The sequence below is a fragment of the Carassius auratus genome, chromosome 44, assembly GCF_003368295.1.
Source record: "Carassius auratus strain Wakin chromosome 44, ASM336829v1, whole genome shotgun sequence".
NCBI classification, from domain to species: domain Eukaryota; kingdom Metazoa; phylum Chordata; class Actinopteri; order Cypriniformes; family Cyprinidae; genus Carassius; species Carassius auratus.
This window is the reverse complement of record NC_039286.1, coordinates 3368090-3388288: the sequence shown is the minus strand read 5'-3', so window position 1 is coordinate 3388288 and position 20199 is coordinate 3368090. Positions and strand designations below refer to the sequence as shown.

The 20199-nt window shown below is 35.0% G+C and overlaps 1 protein-coding gene across 2 annotated transcripts in view; it reads left to right on the top strand.

Annotated features, from left to right (window-relative positions):
* Positions 1 to 20199, top strand: part of LOC113062144 (trafficking protein particle complex subunit 9-like) — a 194880-nt gene that overhangs the window by 85006 nt on the left and 89675 nt on the right. For both annotated transcript variants that reach the window (XM_026231766.1, XM_026231765.1), the window contains 2 exons: positions 12389 to 12541; positions 16709 to 16827. In XM_026231766.1, the coding sequence (XP_026087551.1) occupies positions 12389 to 12541; positions 16709 to 16827 (272 nt within the window). The remainder of the gene's footprint in view (positions 1 to 12388; positions 12542 to 16708; positions 16828 to 20199) is intronic.

The window sequence follows — 20199 nt, the reverse complement described above, 5'->3', positions numbered from 1 at the left end:
ATTTATGCCAGGACTTTTGCAGGTATTGTCCAAAAGCCCACATCAGCATTCAGCCACAGTTTTATTTGATACACATAGAAACATAGCAAGTTAACTTTATATCTGCAAGAAGAGTTGTAGAAAAAAAGTGGGTAGAATAACAATTATTGGTCATTTTGAAGACTATTTCACAGATATACAGTACACTACCATTCAGAAGTTTGGGGTCAGAAAAAACGAACTCTGATTGCTTTACATGTCAGACTAAGTGGGTTTTGGACTCTCATCCGGACCACCCCAAATACTCCAGACATGACCTGGCCTGTACTTTCACTTCTGCAATACATTCAGCTCCCCAGTGAAATGCTGGGTCATGATGGAGGCAGTTAATCAGGTGGCAGCCCTCTGAACACTTTGAACGCTGCATGCCCCTCTAGCTCTTGCTAGCACTCTTTAATTAAAACAGATTGCTAGACGCTTCAGTTAGCTTAAACTCTTCTACTCTTCTACTCTTCTACTCTACTACTCCCTGCAGCATCAGGATGCTGACTAATGTTTTAGGGATTTATCAAGTTCTTACATTGAAGAGGAATTCTGGGGTCTTTGTATATTACCGGTCAAAAGTTTGGAATAATTTAAGTTTGTAAAAATATTTTTGAAACCATTACATTCACTAAGCCTGCGTTTATTTAATAAAAAATACAGTAAAAAACAATGTTGTGAAATGTTATTACAATCTAATGTAACTGTTTTCAATTTGAATATATTTTAAAAAGTAATTTATTCCAGTGATGCAAATATGAATTTCAGCATCATTACTCCAGTCTTCAGTGTCATTCTAATGTGCTACTTTGCTCCTCAGTTATTAATAATGCTTTTTATTATTAATGTTGGTTACAGTTTTTGCTGATTAATATTTTTTTGAAAACCATTATCATTTTTTTTTCAGATTGATAAATAGAATAGTAGCATTTCTTTGAAATATAAATCATTATAAATATTATAAATGTTTTTACTGCAAGTGTTGATAAATTGTGCATTCTTGCTGAATCTTTTTATTCATACATTTTTTTTTTAATGTTTCTCTGAACTTTTAAATGGTAGTTTATCACTTTTCCACAAATATATTAGCGACACAACTATTTTCAAAATTGATAATCATAATAATAGTGTTCCTGTAGCTCAATTGGTAGAGCATTGCTTATCAAGCGCAAGGTTGTGGGTTCGATTCCTCGTGAACACATGATAGGTAAAAATTGATAGCCTGAATGCACTGTAAGTCGCTTCGAATAAAAGCGTCTGCTAAATGCATAAATTTAATTTAAATTTAATAATAAATGTTTCTTGAGCAGCAAATCAGTATATTAGAATGATTTCTGAAGGATCTTGTGACACTGAAGGCTGGAATAATGATGCTGTCTTTACAGCAATTTAAAAATTATCCCATAATAGTGACTTTCACATAACCTAGGGTTAAATGTATTTCTCAGATAGCACATTGCCTTTCAGTTACCAGCTTTGATACCATCCACAAATGGAAATGTTGTAATTTAGGCTGCATGTACATACAATTTATGGTTCTCCTGTGTCTCATCGCTAATAGCAATATGCCAAGTTTCAGTATGTGCGTGCATGAATGAATGAGAGTTTTCATTGTTGGCTAAACTAATCCTTTAACAGCTACACCACCCCACAGTGCACTACAGAAATGTTACAAAGCTCCATAAAGGCTTTAGAAGACGCTGAAGTGTTTCAAAAGACTCTGAAAAGATTCCAGAAGAGCCTGGGGATCTTTTCTGTGCACTCTCCATCCATGTGCATACACAGATTTTCTTGTAATAAATCTTTTGTGCGATGCACGCGCTGCCTTCAGGGGCACAACCAGCATGTAGTGGTGGATGGTCCAATTAGGGCCTCTAATTACCCAGCAGTACTGTAAGACATGGGAACAGAGCCACTGTTAGCATAAAAAGTGCTTAAATAATCTTAGCTGAATGGACAGAAGCCATCAGAGTAACTACTATCGTATGAATATCATTGCAGGTTCATATTCATCTGTCTTTTCTGAGGATAAAATGGCTTTCATCATCAAGATGTGGAATCTTTTTTAACTGAGTGTGTAACAGATATTTTGCGTTTTTCAAGCTTGTTCAGGGTATTGTGAAGCAGAGATGTCCATGTTTTAAATGTCACCCCTGATATTTTTTATCAAACGTATTATACTTAAATTATAGATCTATAGTTTCAGCTATATTATAGTTTTGTTATGATGTCATTGTGTCTGATAGCTTGATCTAGTTTAACTTTTTTTGTTGAGACAATAAAATTGAGAAAATTTTATTTTAATTATTTTCTTATTTATGTTAATTTTATCCAATCTTTTACTTGTTTTAATTTATATAATATAATATATAAAATGGATACTTTTTTTTTTTAACAATATATTTCTCTGAACTTTTGTAAACATTCGCTCTGTGGCAGTCCAAGAATGAAATCTCACTTATAAAGTGAAATGTGAATCCTCTTCATTCTAAATTTAAAAGCTTCATGTCTTTGGAATAAAAAAACTATCATGGCCAACTATTTTTTTTAAATTATTATTATTATTTTTTTTTAATTTCAAAGAAGATGGCAAGGACTTCTCGCAAAGTCCAAAATTCCCAGGAGAACTTAAAAGTCATTGGGAGATTCAAACATGCCGTGAAGATCTAGAATATTTGTACAAGGCTTTTGGAATTCTTGGAAAGCTTCTGTTGGTGTCCAGAGATGTGTGAGAGGTTCTGGATGGAGAGGATTTGGATTTCTGATGTTTGTGGGTGGTTTTGGATAAAGGCCAGTGACGGATGTAGAAAGAGCAGATGGCAACATGTCTTAACTAAAGGATGGAGGCCCACAAAGAGCAGCCAAGGTCACCATGAACTCTGAAACACACAGAGAATGAGCCGTTGGGTTTAGATTGGTGGGTGTTGGCTGAAGCACCTTTGAAGCACTCTTTCTCTCTGTTACACACACACACACACACACACACACACATCGGTTGTTTTGGCTTGTCTGCAGTATGGTCTCCTGTAGCTCGCACAAGCAAACAATGAATAAAATATGAGCAGAGAGAGCTCTGATGAGACATCTGTGTACAAACACATGCATGCTGCAGTTTCTCCATCAGCCCACAGAGGGCAGAGATAGCTGCGGGCAAATGGTACATCCTTACCCTAGTCAAAAATAAATATACTGTACTAACATTTATTTATTTCATGCCTAGTATACTACAAACGCATTTACATACTTATGTACTTAATAAAAATACCCTGCAATTGTACTTTTAGTATACTAAATTGGAACAACTAATTTTGTGCTATAATGCACTTTAATTGTGTGGAAGGGAAGTTGAAGACTATATATACTTAGTATATATTCGAGATATACTTATGTATATACTAAAGTACATTTGATACAAATATACATAAATTTAGGCAAACTTTAAATATCTTGCATTTAAAGACTGATATTATTTAAAGATCATACTATCCTAATTAATAGTGACACGAAAACACATTTTAGGGATACTATTAAGAAATGTGCATTGTGTACAAGTAATACTCCAAATAAAGTTTAATTATGTATTTTTTATATCAGTAAGTCTCAAGTGATATGTCAGTAAATTTAATAGATTTGAACTACAGTACACTTAGTATGAGATAAATGCATTTTAAATACATTACTTTTTTACTAGGGTAAACTCAGTTGTGCTTCCTTATTAAAAACATTGGTTGTTAATCTCATTATTTACATGCTTATACCTTGCACTAGAAATATGTGCTTTGCTAGTATTGGAAAAAGTTCATACTTTTAGGAGCTATTGGGAAATCCATGCTATCTCTTTTAGATTCAGACATCTAAAAACTATTACAACATCTTTGACCTCATACGGCTTTAAACCGATTTTTTGCAGTTATAATTTACCACAGGCAAGTAGAAACAAACTGAATTTCATACTGCAAAAAATAGTTTTTTTTTTTTAAGTAGAGAAGACAGAGTTTAAAAACAAAATGTAAAGTCTTAGATCTATCTTTCTGTCTGTCTGTATTTTTTGGAGCTCAGTATCTACAAAACTTTCTATTGATCTATCTGAGATACTTAAAGAGCCAGTAAGATGAAAATTCTAAGCTTCCTATCACTATTTATAAGTCCTGTACAATAGGTTTAAATCCATCCAAGGTTAAAAAACATTGTCATTTTGTCAAAATATCATTTTAAAATTACCTCAATTCTCAGAGATCCCCAAACAGTTCACGCGAAGCTGTTCAAAAGATTCAGTTTCCTTTAACTCCACCTTTCGGTAGCATACTGTGTTCTGATTGGTCAACTAACATAGTCAGTTTTGATTGGTTTTGAAATTCACGGTAAACAATGCTTCAGCATCTTTTTGGGGTGAATTATGTCTTATTCCTCTCACCGCGAAGCAAACAGTAAAATAAAAAACTTGAACAGTCTCGCTGCTTTTTCTTCTGTGTGGGTGTATTCAAGCCGCGCGCTTCAGTTTGAATCTGAATAGCGCGTTCAGCGCGGGGGCGTGGTCACATTAGATATAGTGAAGGGAGACATGAAAAACAGACATCGCGTTGTTTTCATATGGATTACTTTATCACAGAATATCTGTTAGCAGCACTTGTTTAGTTTTAAAGTAGACATGTCAAGCTTTCTATAGATCTCTCGCTCATGTCTCTTTGTTGAGTATTCACGGAGTTACACTTCATTTTAATGATGTGTTTGTAAATGAAGATCAGCGCAGACAGGCTGCAGACAGCACACATACTGATAAGACGCTCGGGAGAAAACAAACACATAACTTCATAATCATACTTCGCGTTGTGATTCGGAGATGCTTGTTGGTCCAAATAAAGTTGGTAGTGAACCCTCTTTTATGGCCAAACGCTTTGAAAATCCCGCCTTGTACTCACCGAGATTAGAAAAGCAGTCATCAGTGAAATGTTGTGAACACAACAAAAGGGATTTGTTGTACTGCTCTGGTATTGTGGTAAAAATGAATTTTAGCTATTGGTTCTTCTGATCTTCATTCTTTGGCAGTGAAAATAAAACAACTTGCCTTTACAATTAAAAACACACTGTCTCCTCGACATGATGCTATCACACCAACCAGAGCGTCTGTGTGTGTGGGGGGGTGGGGCAGGTCAGAGTTCGGAGAGACGGTAGGCGGAGATTATTATGCAAAGTGTTCTAGTGACGTACATAGAGATGGGCAAAAGATTTGAAATCTATAACGACTCGTTTCAGCGATTAATTACTTTGCACATTGTTTACACTGATGGACAGCTACATCATACACTGTAATACAGGTAATTTTTGATTTCCCATCTGTGTGGCTCTTTAAAAATATGATAGATAGATGCATGGATATGATTATGGATACTGTAGAAATACCTGATTCTGTCGCTGTGTTTATGTTCCTTTGTGACTATTTTTTCCATCTCTGTCTGATCTGTAACACCACAAAATGTATCACTCAACATATGGAAATGCATTTTTGACCTCTCTCTCTATCTGCAGCTATCAGTCTTTCAACCTGTCTTTCTCTCGGGCTCCAGATGGTATTCAGTGTTGGCCTGGCTGTGTCTTTTTCAATATATAGATGTATAATTTATGACCTTGGTAGTCGCAGTCTGTTAGGATGTCCGATTACATCAGCTGTCAGACATTTTTGATGTTAGCAATGATGCTTTCCCTTTGACAATGACATTTGCCGTGCATGACATATGGTGCATTATTAGGTATTGAAACTGTTATAACTAACAAAAGCCAATTTGAACAAACCCCTCACCCCAACTATCAATGAATTCTCATTAGACCTCAGATTTTCATCTGGTAGAAAAATACAGACTACTGAAAATGGAAAGAGTGGCTTGAGCTTGAGATGAAAAAGTCTGGTTGGCTCTTTTGACCACACAGAACACCTTAGCGACAATGTAGAACACCATACAGGTTGTAAATACATTTACAACCACCCAGAACTCCTTAAAACCACATAGAAATTCCCTGGAATCCATCTATAGCATTCTTGTGTTGTGTTGGTGACTTTTGCACAGGCAAACCACCATTCACATTTACTTAAAGACATGGAATTGTAGTTAAATATGTATGAGCTTTGTATGGATTCTGAATGATATTGAGGAGTGATTTGGATGTGTGAAACTGTGTCCAGTTCTTCATGAGAATCATGACTGAAGCAGTGACCTTTCGATGTCTAACCAGGCAGATGCACGTTTAGCTCAGGGCTTTGGATTTGTCTGCTGTGTGTATGCGTGTTGCTTTTCATGTCTTTATATTTTTGTATACCAGAGAGTTTTTTTTCCCAGTACTATGGGAAATGTTTGAATGAGTGATGCTGCACTGCTTTCACTTGCACACACAGCATGACTCTGGATGTATATTTTTAATGTTTTCTGAAATGTTGCACATGCAAGACATTTGTAGAACATATATGAGTAAATATTTAAATACTTATTTCAAAATGTGTAAAAAAATTTTTATTAAAACCTTATTATTAATAATAATTGTTAATTCTTTTTATGTAATTTATTTTTTTATTTTATTAATTTACATTTTCTAAATTACTAAAAGTAAATTTATTTTTACAATTATAAATTGTTTAAATATTTCTACAAATCAGAGGCTTATGGTTTACCTCAAGATTTTTTGTCCGTTTAGACTTTGTCGTCTTTCTACTCATGACCTAAAATGAAAATAATTTTAATAATAAAAAAAAAAGCAAAAAATAATCACTTGATTTATTAGTGACTAGTTTGCAAGGTTGTCCTACTAAAAGAGGTTTTCAGTTCTGAAAATATCTATGCTTTGTGTCTTTAAATTTGCCAACAAATTTCTTAAGTATATCTGTAGATTTTATTTTTATTTTTTTCTTTGAGTGACATCTTTAAAATATTCATTACTGCATCTTGATGACCGGACGTCAGTACAGTTCCTTCTGAATTCTTTATATTTTATTTTGCAGAATCTTATAAGAATTTAAATGCATTTGGATTTTGTGATCTTATGAGCAAAATATATAATGTGATTTTAAATGGCCAGGCATGAAAGTATAAATATTAGCTCAATATAAATACCAACTCACTGACACTTTTTAAATGGCAAACAGCATCAATGCACTCCAGCTGGAGATTTTCACACTTTAAGATTACATTCATTATGAAGTTCATACAATAGATTGCACACCTAAGGCTGAAATGATCACACAAAGTTTGAATGGAGTCTGTGGAAGTGATGTGGGCTGAATTAATTTCAGAAGCGTTTGGAGAGGAAGATGAATGAGAAGAGGAGAAATTAGAATCTATGAGCGCTAGAGTCATTCTCATGCTGGAAGTGTAAGGCAGATAAAGGCGGTGTGTTGCAGTGATAATGTGTTGGAGGATGGAGGATTATTATCATCCTCCATGTGTCTCTCACACACTCTCCTGCTCTTTTCATGGTGTGGTCTGTACTTGCTTCCCCCTGTAGTGAGAAGTGATCGGAGCACTATTATCAAAGTTTTACCTAGTCTGACAGTGAAGAAACATTTGAATAATTCATGAAATAGTGCTCGGTGTTGTTGGTTTATCCGTTTAAAGCCCCTCAGTATCTTCAGATTCATATGGCTGTGGATCTCTGTTTAGCTCTTATTAGATCATTTTAACAAATATAACTCTGTATTTGTGTCAAACTAATATAAAACTGTCAGTCTGTCAATCTCCTTCTAAATAAACATTCTGCCTATCGCTTTATTGTTCTCTTTACCATTCTATCTATCGTTCTGTTGTTCTTTCTCTAACATTCTTTCTGTTGTTCTTTCTGTCATTATATCGCTCTGTCGTCGTCTTTGTCATTCTGCGTATCATATGATCTATCAGTCTTTCTCTTGTTCCAACATTCTGTTGTTCTTTCTATAAAACACTCCATCGTTCTAACATTCTGTAACTTGTTCTAACGTTCTGTTTATTGTTCTTTCTTTCTGTCATTCTAACGTTTCATTATTCTCTTGATCATTCTGTCATTCTCGTCTTGCTATTATTATTATTTGGTTGGAACATTTGATCATTATTTCTATGCAATCTTTTTATTGCTCTTCTTCATCAAAGCATGCTCCTTATCATTTCTACAGTATCTTATGTTCTACTGTTCTTTGGTTTTAGCATTGCATCGTTCTTTCAATATATCATTCTTCTTTTGTTTTATCATTCTGTCCTCTCATTCTAACATTCTGTCCATCTTTCCTTCTATCTACTCTTCTAATTGTTCATTAGAATGGTTTTTTGTTCATTCTGTCATTATTTCGTTCATACTATATCTCTCAATTTCTCTAAATATATTGCTGTTTTTTTAAATCTGTATTTGCTGTATTTGATCCTTTCTATCATTCTATCCAGCCTTTGTTCTTTCTTTTTATCTATTTTATCTTTTATTTTTTAATCATTTACATATTGTATATGTATACGGTCCAGTAGCAAAAAAAACAGCCATTTAATTGTAAAGGTCAGAAAGAGAGTGGAAAATGGTCATGAAAAACTAAATGAAAAAACTTGCATGTTGAATGAACACAAGTAATTCAATAACTTACTCTCAGTAACACAAAGTTTTCAGTTGTTTCAGTACAGAAGCCACACATTTCTTCAAATTTCTGTTGTTTGTCACCTCTGTTTAACACATGAGACGGCAACTCTGTGTCTCCTAGCAGTGGAGATTCAAGCCCGGCCGCACTGTGGTGAATTATGGTCACTGCTCAGCTGTTTATAAAGCCGACTCACCCGTCTACACACTGTTTTTAGCATTCATCCGCACAGGATTATGAATTATTGAATATTTGAGTCCCCAACAAATTAGTGTGGAGAGCTTGAGCTGTGGGCCGCTCTCCTTTTCTTCCTCTCCTCAGCTTTTCATTTTGCGCTTGATGGCATTTGACTGTTATTTTGAATAATTTAATTGTACACAGTGGCTATTTTCAGACTGTATAGTGTATATGAGAATTAGTTTCACATAGCCAGGTTTTTATACTGAAAGTCTCAACTTTTGAATATCTTTTAAAGATTCGGTTGTCTTGGACGCACTCATCTTGGCGAGCGTGACTGTTTTTTTTCTTTTTAGCGACTCACAGAAATCGGGAGATAAACATAAAAAAGGTTGAAATAGATTCCCACAAATCATGTAAAGCTTGCCAATCGGAGATTGTGATTTTGGAAAGCTTCATTATCATGCACAATATGCTTCAGATGATGACATGAACATTCTGTCAACACGCCACCTGAAACGGAGACTGTATGAAATCCCTTTATAGTTAAAATAATCCAACACCCTGTTTTTGTGTTTCCTTACTTAGTTCCATGGGTTCTGTAGTCTCGTTAGCTGCATGCTAATTGTAAATTAAGCCTTTTGCAGAGACTTCAGAGATTAAACTGATGCTTTGAGATCCCCAGGCTCCAAAAAAAACAAACAACAACAACCAGATTGTAGCTTTGGCATGCGTATGCGTTCGGGATGAATATAGTCTGCTGTCCCGATCCATTCAAGACTGCTGCCAGGAAGGAGCCCTCCAGGATGACGGCTCACAGGCCCGGGAGCGTGTTGTTGTGGAACAGGGTTTAACATCTGTCTGGGTTGTTTATTTCCATCCGTGTTGTTCTGAAGAGGGGATCACGACTCTCGAGAGACAGCTGGAATAGCTCTGGGGAAGAGCAGACACTAAGAATTTAAATGCTAAAAGAGCAACATTCAGTCTAGTTTTATATTCACTTGTCAGTGTAACTGTTACCACAATCAGAGGAAAAGTTCTGACGTGTAGAAGAATGATTGATTTATCTAAAATCTTATTCTCTATACACCACTGATCAAGTTTGGGGTCTCTAAGATTTTATAGTTTTTTTTTTAAAGAAACGCTTTATGCTGCTCACCAAGGCTACATTTGTTTGATAAGATATACAATAAATAGAGTAATGGGAAATATTTGCTGCTCAAGGAACATTTCTTATTAGTATCAATGTTGAAAACAGTTTGTACTGCTTTTTTTTTGTTGAATAGAAAGTTCAACAACATTTATTTGAAACCTAAGTCTTTTGTTACATAATTAATGACTTTACCGTCACTTTTTACCAATTTACTCTTTCCTTGTTGAATAAAAAGATTAATTTCTTTAAATAAAATATCTTACTGACCCCAAACTTTTGAATGGTAGTAATTCACTAAGAAATAATTCTTCCTTGTATTTGCATCTTTTCCTTTAGCACCTGCTTCTCTAAATGCATTATGCAATTCATGAACACTACAAAATGTTCATCCCTTTTTAATTAAATTCTTTTGATTGGCAGGTTTCCATCTGGTGCATTCTATAATGAGCCTTTACATCGCATTACGGTGTGTTCACCCAAAGCAAAATTTAAATATGCAGTTACATAGTTCATATAAGTTGGACTAAGTTTTTTTTTTACACTAATTCATAGACATCCATGAGCAAACCATATGTTTTCAAAGATTTGTAAGGTTTCCCAAACTGTGGTTGGTCATGTGCATGTAAATCAGACCGTCTCTTCCTGTTTTAATGGTGGTTCTTGGCTGTAGTGTCATGTTGAAGGTCAAACATCTGACTTTGGACACTCTTTTGAGACTAAAATCAAGGTTCTGCTCATATACACCCTTGGTCAGACCTCAGACAAACAGGTTGCAGGTGTTAATACGAGTCAGCAGGATTAATATGAATCGTCTGATGACTGCTATTGTAATGCAGCATCTTATTCATGCGTTCTTCAGTCTTTTACGTGGGAATGATAATCAAAGCTGTGATTCATAAGGATCATGTGTCTGTAGGGCAGACACTCATTTAAATGTTCACAGGCGTGTTGTGCAACACTCATTTGACTTCGTTATTTGGCCTCTGTCTATTATTCATCCTCAGTGAGGTTTGGGAGCTTTTAGCATCTGAATGAAGCTCTGAACAGGCGTTCCTTGTGTCTTCACACACTTAGGGAGATGACGAGATGAACAGAGGATCACCAGGTTCAAATCCTCAGTTGCATTCCTACTTAAGTGGCTACAATGTAGAGTGGTTTTGGTAAAACATAGAAAGTAAGTAAACGGCACCTAACTAAATAGTACAGTGGAGATACAGTGATCTATATCATTTTATTGAATGATTACTATAGTCATGTATATTTTTATTGACATGGCACTTTAGTGAAAACCATGCTATTCCACTGTTTATGTCCAGGTTCTTTTTTTTTCTTCTTAGCTGGTTCATCCAAACACCTGCTGGGAATTTATTCAGCTTACTTCACATTTATTTTATTTTATTTTATTTTATTTTATTTTATTTTATTTTATTTTATTTTATTTTATTTTATTTTATTTTATTTTATTTTAATATTTTTATTTGTTTTAATATTATTTTATTTTAATATTTTTATTTGTTTTAATATTATTTGATTTTTATATATTTATTTGTTTTAATATTATTTGATTTTTACATTTTTATTTGTTTTAATATTATTTGATTTTTATATTTTTATTTGTTTTAATATTATTTGATTTTAATATTATTTTAATAGTAATTTTTTATTTTTATGTCTTTTTTTATAGTTAGAGATCAACTTTGCTATTACATCAGATACTTGATATAAAATATAACATAAGAAACTATTTGCCAGATGCAGAGAGTCTGAGAAGTTTCTCTCGGAGCAGATGTCAATGTTGATCACACATCTGAACTCAGAACTTTTGATCTGGGTTTTCTTTAACGTTATTTGATGTATTCTTAAGATATTTCTATGATGGATTTCTTTTCCAAAGTTTGCATCACCAAAGGTTTATAAATCTGCAGTTTACCAGGCTGAATTATTTAATACCAGCGAGATTTGGAGTTGATTGAATAGTTAGCCAAAGAAAGTCTTTATTCCCATACTGTAATAAAGAGAATTTCTGCGATAAATTGAATTGAATAGATTGTTATACAGCAGGGGTCTTCAGAAGGGAGTCTGTGTTAGTACCGCAGGGGCTCCTCCAATTAATTAATTAAATTTTGCATATATCATGTTGTGGTTACATGCTACTTTTGTAGTATTTGATTCAGAGGTTTACTGTTTTTGTGCAGCTATAAATATATAGATATGCAAGAAAAAGATGAATCAGTGATGTGCATTTTATTTTTTATGTCCAGATCCATTTATTAAAATTGATTATGCATGACAATATATTAAGAAATATTTGTTATATTATATATATATTTATTGTTTTAGTTTTTTCAACTTATTTTTAAAAATAAGATTAAAAACACTACAGTTGGTAGTGTTTTTTTTTATTTTTATTACAAAAAAAATAGTCACTGACCAAATATCTCCCTTTTTCTGTCTTACAGAGAAGCTGTTTGGTGAGTTCTTGACCTGGGACCTGCAGGACGCTTTGTCCCACCTGCCTCTGAAGTCCGGTCAATCCGTCTCCATCCCTGTCAACATAAGCGCCAAACTGGATTTCTCCGGTCAGGAGAACCTGTTAAACGACCTGAACGATGGTAAACCTCCACATGAAAGCAGCACACATACGCTGACACACAAAAACAACATCATTGGGGTCCGGTCTGGTTTGTCCTATCCGATTTACACTCAGTTTCTGAGAGTGCATCACCGGAGCCATCACACTATAATCAAGACGGGCTTGATTGCTCTCTAAAAGATAGAAAGGCAGTATTCACTTTTCCCTGTTATGATAGATCTGATCCAAGCAAGGTGATTTGAAATGGTGTCTGTACTCTCTCATTTTACATTCAACAGAGACATCGGTCATCTCTCTCCTGTATTACCCCCTCTCCCATACGCTCGGCCCTCTCTTAATTCCTCTCTCGATTAATATCTGTTTCCTCTTTACATCTTGTTCTTTTTGTCTGTTTCCTGGTTGTCTTAAACTTACATCTTCTTCCTTCCTGCCTAGCCTCTTGTTTTACCTCTCATGTGCCATTATCACAGTTGTTTCTACTAAACGTCAAATTTGCTTGAAACTATATCATATGTTTTTGAACAAGACATATCGTCATTCACATGTACACTGTTCTGTTCAAAAGTATTTTGTAATATATCTATCAGTATAGAATGGAGTAATGATGCTGAAAAAAAGTTTTAAATCAACAAGTCAATAAATAAATGAACAAAAATTTGTATTTTAAAAAGTCATCTTTTTTTTCTAAATTAATAGAACAAAAAAGAAATATGTGACAAAATGTTAAAAAGTAATTAAAATTTGTATAATAAAATTTTGAATGATAAATAAAATAAAATATCAAATATCAAATGATAAAAATAAAAGTCATATGAAAATAAACTATTATAAAAAAATATGCAATGTTAAAATATATTTTGAATATATAAAATGATCTATTCAATTAACATTTTTAAATATTCTAATAGAAAATTGTGATATATGAAGAATAAAGTATAAAATGTTTATGAATCCATTTGGATCCCAAAAGAGCGACCTCTGAGAAATGTCTTCCAGGTTATCTCGGTCTCTTTGTACACGCTTGTAAATATTAATGAGACACGAGGAGAGCAGACTGTAGCAGACTGTGTTTCTGCTTGAATTACAAACAGGTGCGAGCTGAACGGCCTCCTTCCGCTCTCTCTCCTCTCCTGGGTTTCTCCTCAGAAGCTGTTAAAATGTTTTAATTATTGTTGAAATAATAATTTTCTCCGAATTAGGCCGATAAGACAGCTTAAAGCCAGTCTTATTAGCGCAGCATGCAGAGGGCAGTGAATTGTAAACACTACTGATATTATCGCAGGTGCTTACACATTATTGCTGTTATTTAGCAGTAATATTAGCACTTTTCTCATCATGATAACTGTAGAAACGATTAAAGGAAGATCAAAACAAGTCATTAAAATGTTGAAGTTTGATGTTGCACTTTCTAATCTCTGATTGGCTGCTCATCCTTCTTTCCATTGCAAAGTCATAATAGGATGCGAGACGTCTTTGGTGTTGCATGTTTCACATGAAGCAGCTTCCAGACTGTTGTCAGCATATTTATACAAATTTCATACGTATACCAATTTTTATGACCTGACCTATGTGAATTATGTAAACCCAAGGGGGAAAGTGCTGCATTCTCAACACTTCTAATACAGTATGCATATGAAAATGCAACATGCACCACTAGCTTATATATATGTTGTCAACAGATTTAAGGTCAGTGGTTCAGTGAGTTGTTTGAACGATTCATTAAAAAGAATCCGCTTAGTAAAAACATTTGAAAGTTGAGCACATTGTACGTTTTCGTTCTGTTCCTTTCGCTCTGTTCCCTTCAACCCTTTTTCTTTTCCCTTTTTGTCTCGGTCGCTCTCTCTGTGTTTGTCTTCATCTCTCCTGTCAGCGTAACTCAAGCTGTGATGGTGCTGATGTCATCACTGTGATGCAGTGCTCTGTCTGTCTCTCAGGAGGCCGTTGGGTTCAGTCTATACGGGAGTTTCTTTAATATGCTGCCCAGTTTCGTTCATTCATCCGTCCTCTATAAATCGTCTCCCCGTCAGAAAGAGGTAGCGCATGAGGGCCAGACAGTCAGACTAAACACATTAGTGCCTGAATGTTAAAATGTCAGTGCAAAAACAACATAATGAGAGAGGAGAGCGGCTCCATTAAATTGGACGGCTCCCCCCGCTGAGAGCCCGCTGGAGGTAAACGTTTGCCCTTCATGCGGGACGTCAGCCCTGGTGCGGATGATGTCACAATGCTACATAGGGATGAACTTCCTAGCCTCACTGGGTAACGTCTGGTAATCGCTGAGCACCACGTTGTTCGATGCGACCTGCTGCATTTTACTTAAGTAAGAAAATAAATTACATCTGTTAATGATAACATTCATTAGTGGTAGATCATTTAATTGTATCTTATTTTATTCACTTTTAAAGGCACTATATATAAATAATAATTTATTTTTATTACTATTCATATTATTAAATCTCCCATCCCCTCCTGGAGGGATGAAGACCATCTCTTTTCAACATGTCAGGTCTACCCCTCGTCCAGTCTATAAAACCTTTGTAATTTTATTTTACACATAAGCTCCGCCCTCTCCTGCTTGTGTAACACTTAACTCCGCCTCCTCTTACCTCATGTCAGTCTGTTTGCTCTGTTCTGGAGTCTGGGCGTCTGAGTCTTGTAAAGTTAGCAGCAGACATTACGACATATTGTGTCAGACACAATATTGTGTCAGAAGGGAAGTGATGTCATTTCGGAGGCCGTGGGACTCGTAATTAGGACCGTAAGTTCTATATGTGTCAAGTGTTTAAACACCCTCTCGTTCCCTTTCAGAACCCAACGGTGGTAAAACACAAATACTGACCAGATCTTTCCTGATGTGAGCTGCTGTGTACTATTTTACTGAGCAGCAGAGAGGTAGCGCTTGAAAGATGACTGAAAATCACATGCTATTTAATAGATGTTTCTGTTCAAATAGTGATGAGCTACATTTTCGTCCATGAACTTTTCACCGGGCCCCTTACTGCTCTTCCTCCTCTGTTGAATGTCAAAATTCATCTGTATGAGATTCAGAGAGAAATCTATGCATGGTTAATGCTGCATTTTACCATCATCCTTTTCCTTCAGACAGAGTCAAAGCAGGTCATGTATTTATTAATTTTTTAATGACAATAATCTGACATATTTCCAAATGACACAGGATAATTAAGGAGAAGAAATTTGATTGTTAGGGCACTTCTCTGTGAATGTTAATGAGGACCATTCATAAAATAATTAAATAGGGTAAATTTTTATTTCATATTGGAATTGGACTGTGAGGACTTTTGTCAACGTTTTTGAGTGATGCAAACATTTTCATATGTGTATCGAACTTAAAAATTTATAACTGATTAGAAATGAATTGCACTTTCCAATTCCAACACCATTTTAAAATAGCTTCAATTAAAAAGCTTCAATCAGACATTTAAAACATTTGTTTTAATACTCAGAAAACCATACTGACATGCTCCATTAGAAACTTAATGTTCAAATAAAATGTAGTAAAATTATACCAATGTTACTTAATTTTATATAACCAGCTAAATCCTTGCAGATATAACTTAAATAGGGTATTTCACCCAGCCCTGCTGCAGTTGACGTCATACATTTGAGGATCTGTGTTCTTTAGTTTTGTGTTTTTTATGTTTTTGCAGGCTTGCAGACCATTTAAGTCCAAGTCTCATTCATCATATTTATGTTCCATTTCTAAAAATAATCCAGAATCTTTCTCGCTTGAATGAATTTGTGTGTGCGTTTATAAGTTAATGCCGTTATCCGTACGTGCCGGAGAGATAAAATATATCCACCTGAGTGTGTTCCAGAGAGCCACTGCGGCACACACACTCCAGCGCCTTATTACCAAGTTTTTCCACCTCATCACATTTCAAACTGTCACGTTATAGATTTTAATTTTTATTTCGAGCGCTAAATGCCGGACAAACAGATGCGCTGAGAGATAGAAAGGCGGATGGAGAGAGAAATAGAGAGGAAAGCATTTGAGTGATGTTCACGTCCACTGAATGTGAGGAATTATAGCTGTATAATAGCGTCCTCTCCTCACATAATTCACAGAAGATAGTGATCTCTCTTTCCCCTCTTGCTGTTTCTCAGGCCTCTGGCCGCTGTGTTCATGTGTGTCGGATGTCTAATGTATATTGTTGTGTGCTTTCAGATGGTATCAGTGTAACAGGTCTGCCTGTCTCTAGCCCACTGCGGCAGGTCCTAAAGCCACGTGCTGAAAATAAACCAGTCGGCACAGACGCCAGCAAGAACGAATTCAGTCACGTCAAGGTAGGAATTCTGTCCTCAAGCTACATACGCTTTTTTTTTTTTTTGCTCACTCTCTGCTGTAGGGCCATAGTACATTTGATTGCTGTAGAATGCTTGTTAGTTTATTAGTTATGTGTAATGCTGTTTTAATGGTTACTTGGGTTCTTTTGACATCACACTGTAATGCCCCGGCCAGATTCAGGTCTCATTGTGAATCGGTGATGTTTAAGCCCTGTTTACACTAATGCGTTTTCATTTTAATAATAATAATAATTATTATTATTCCTTACATTTATGTAGCGCTTTTTCTAAGCACTCAAATCGCTTTACGCTTTTATTGTCAACGCATAACTTAAATGCACAACTTTTGCTAAGGTTACGACTATTGTTTACACTACTCCGGCATTTTCCACGTTCGAAAACAGAGACTTTTGAAAATGCTGCTGACCCCGTTTTAGTTTGAAAACTCAGTTTCAGTGTAAATGGACCAAAATGGAGACTTTCAAAAACTATTGTGAAAACCATGTGATCCCCTGTGTATCCTTAATGACCGTGTAACCGTATCATGTCTCTGTCTAGTATGTCAGTGTATTTGTTTTAGCCTGACTCCCAATCAACATTGTCGGCCGCCTTGTAATCATTAGTTACTTTGAGTAACAATTTCATCTCATCATCTGTTCACACAAAGATGTCCTTTCTTTTCCTCGCCATCATGCTCATTGTTGAACCTGCCAGGGACTAGCAACCGACTTCTTGTTTTCACTTTCTCGCGCATGCCCAGTGTGCATGAATGGATATGTGACATGTGTTTTCGGTCATGTAGTGTAGACTAGGGCTGGGCGATATGGAGCAAAAAATATATCTCCATATATTTTGCTATATCTCGATATACGATATATATCTCGATATCTTTACAGGAAAAATAACCCCCCAAAAACTACTGCAAAAACATATGCCAAATATTACAGGTTCAGGGCCTTATGAAATGTTTAATTTTTTTCTTCACCATATGTTTTATTGTTACCTAATTCTGTGTTTTAGCATGTGTAATTATTTAAATGCATAAAGACAACTTAATTTGTTAATTTTTTTTCTTAAAATAGCCTTATGAAATCTTTTTCCCCCTCTGAAATTCTGTGTATTAAAATTTTTCTGGTTATCAAATGAAAGCATAAAACATTCATTTAATTTATCTTTTAATTATTGAAAAGTAAGCAAACATAATTTTTTTGGTAAACAAAACGGGATTTACTAATAAAAATAAAACATGGAAGAAATGTTGTGTGATTATTCCTTAAAAAATTATGTTTGTTTCATTTTAATAGAAGTAGGCTATGTACATTCTGCTGAACAATACTAATAGATTTCTGGAAAATACTTGTCTTTAACATAAACCAGACCAGATTTTGACGGGTTACCGTACCTTTACAGTTTTTTTTTTTTACCTTTACAGTTCTGTGTATGTGATACTACAGTCTATGATGTGATATATGAGGCTAGTTTTACTCAAATCAAATGGTCAAATGCTCATGAAGTGACTCTCAGAGCTGTTCTGGAGATGTTGTTCAAGTGTTCACGTCCTTATTGAGTGAGACGACAGAAGCTGAAACAAAGTGCTTTCAAACTGTCTCTGGCTGAAATCACGTCACGCGCGCTTCCGTGTGTGTAAATAAACGAAGCCGCGCTTCTGCGCCATGAACACAGACATACTTTTGATTAATTCATTCAAAATTTGACAAATTCCTTGACATTCCACGTTAAACTGTAAATTCCGTTTTTATGACTGGATTCCGCGATTCCGTCCGTGTTTTCTGCATCGCGGAAATCATAGGGCCCTACAGTAGACATCTGCCTGCTGTTCGCCCAAAGCCTTAAAACCGAGGTATTTCCATATAATGGAGCCAGTTGTCCTTTATTTTGAGTCTAGTTCTGTAGCCTCCGGTCTGGTTGCGGACACCGCCATGTTCAATATAAGACAACACGCGAGGGGAGGGTAGACAAAATCAAGGAGTAGGGGGGCGAGCGAGCGGGGGCGAGCCCAGCACAGAGGGTAAACAAGCAAAGTGGCGGAATCAGAATTAAATATAAACAATATATCGATATATACGATATGTCAAAATCTATATCGAGTTGAAAAAAAATATATTGATATATTTTACATATCGAGATATCGCCCACCCCTAGTGTAGACGGAGATCGTTTCTGAAACGCAGCTGAAACGCCAGTGTAAACATGGCTCGTTTTAATTCTAAAGCGCCGTTTTAAAACCTAAAAGCAGTAGTGTAAACGGGGCCGTATTCTGTGTGTAGAACATATCAGATTATTTTGTGATTGGTCTTTTTTTTGTTGAATCATGTGTGCTTTTTTTATTCTGCATAGCAGTTGTAAAACTTGACACTTTCTCCCTTTGCATCGGTCTGTGAGCAGTGGTGTCTTTCATTTGTTTCTTGTCCATGGTACTGAAGTTTGTGTCTCTGTCCATGGTACTGAAGTTTGTGTTTGTGTCTCTGTCCATGGTACTGAAGTCCATAAGTTTTAGCAGAAGTCAGATTTGAGCTGACCTGTTGTTGAAATCTCAGTTTGTATGAGCTCAGCTTTACTTGTTGTTATTGAGCAGATTGAGATTTTCTTTTCTGAGTAGTATTTAATGTTTTTTTTTTTTATTCATATTTATTTTGCATTGTTTTATTTATATATATAACTTAATATTTTATTTTATGTAGTGTGTGTCAGTGGAAGTGATATAATCAATCCAATTTGTAATTTATTCAATATTTATTTATTAATTTTTTATGTTTTATATTTAACTTTTTTTTTTAAAAATTATAATAATTATTTAATATTGTGTGGTTAAGCAGAAGTGGTATAATCAATAAATATAAATATCAATCTATATATATATATATATATATATAATCAATTCAGCCTGTAATGGAAGAATTGACCATCATCTAAAGGACTGTTCACACTGACAGGGATCTGCAGTTGCACTAAGACTGGAGGTCATTCAATTTCAAAGTTTCCTGCAACCTAAGTGCACTATATATAAAAAAAACATTTTCCTTTGTATTTTAAAACGAGCTCAGTTAACTTGGCATATGATAATAAATCTTTTTCTTTTTTTTGAGAAATCTAAATAAATTTAATGAGATGTATGCAGGGCCAGATTAACACTTTGTTGTACCCTGGGCAACAATATTCAAGGGCCCCATCATCACGACCCCAGGATCACCATAATATGGTCATATACAGAATGTATTACTGTAATAAACAGTAAATATACTCAATACTTCAAATTCTAACTGTCATCAGGTGTATTTTGATTTACAAATATTTAAATGCTCATAGAACTACAAATGCACTACTATGTCCCCTATCAAAGACATTCACTCA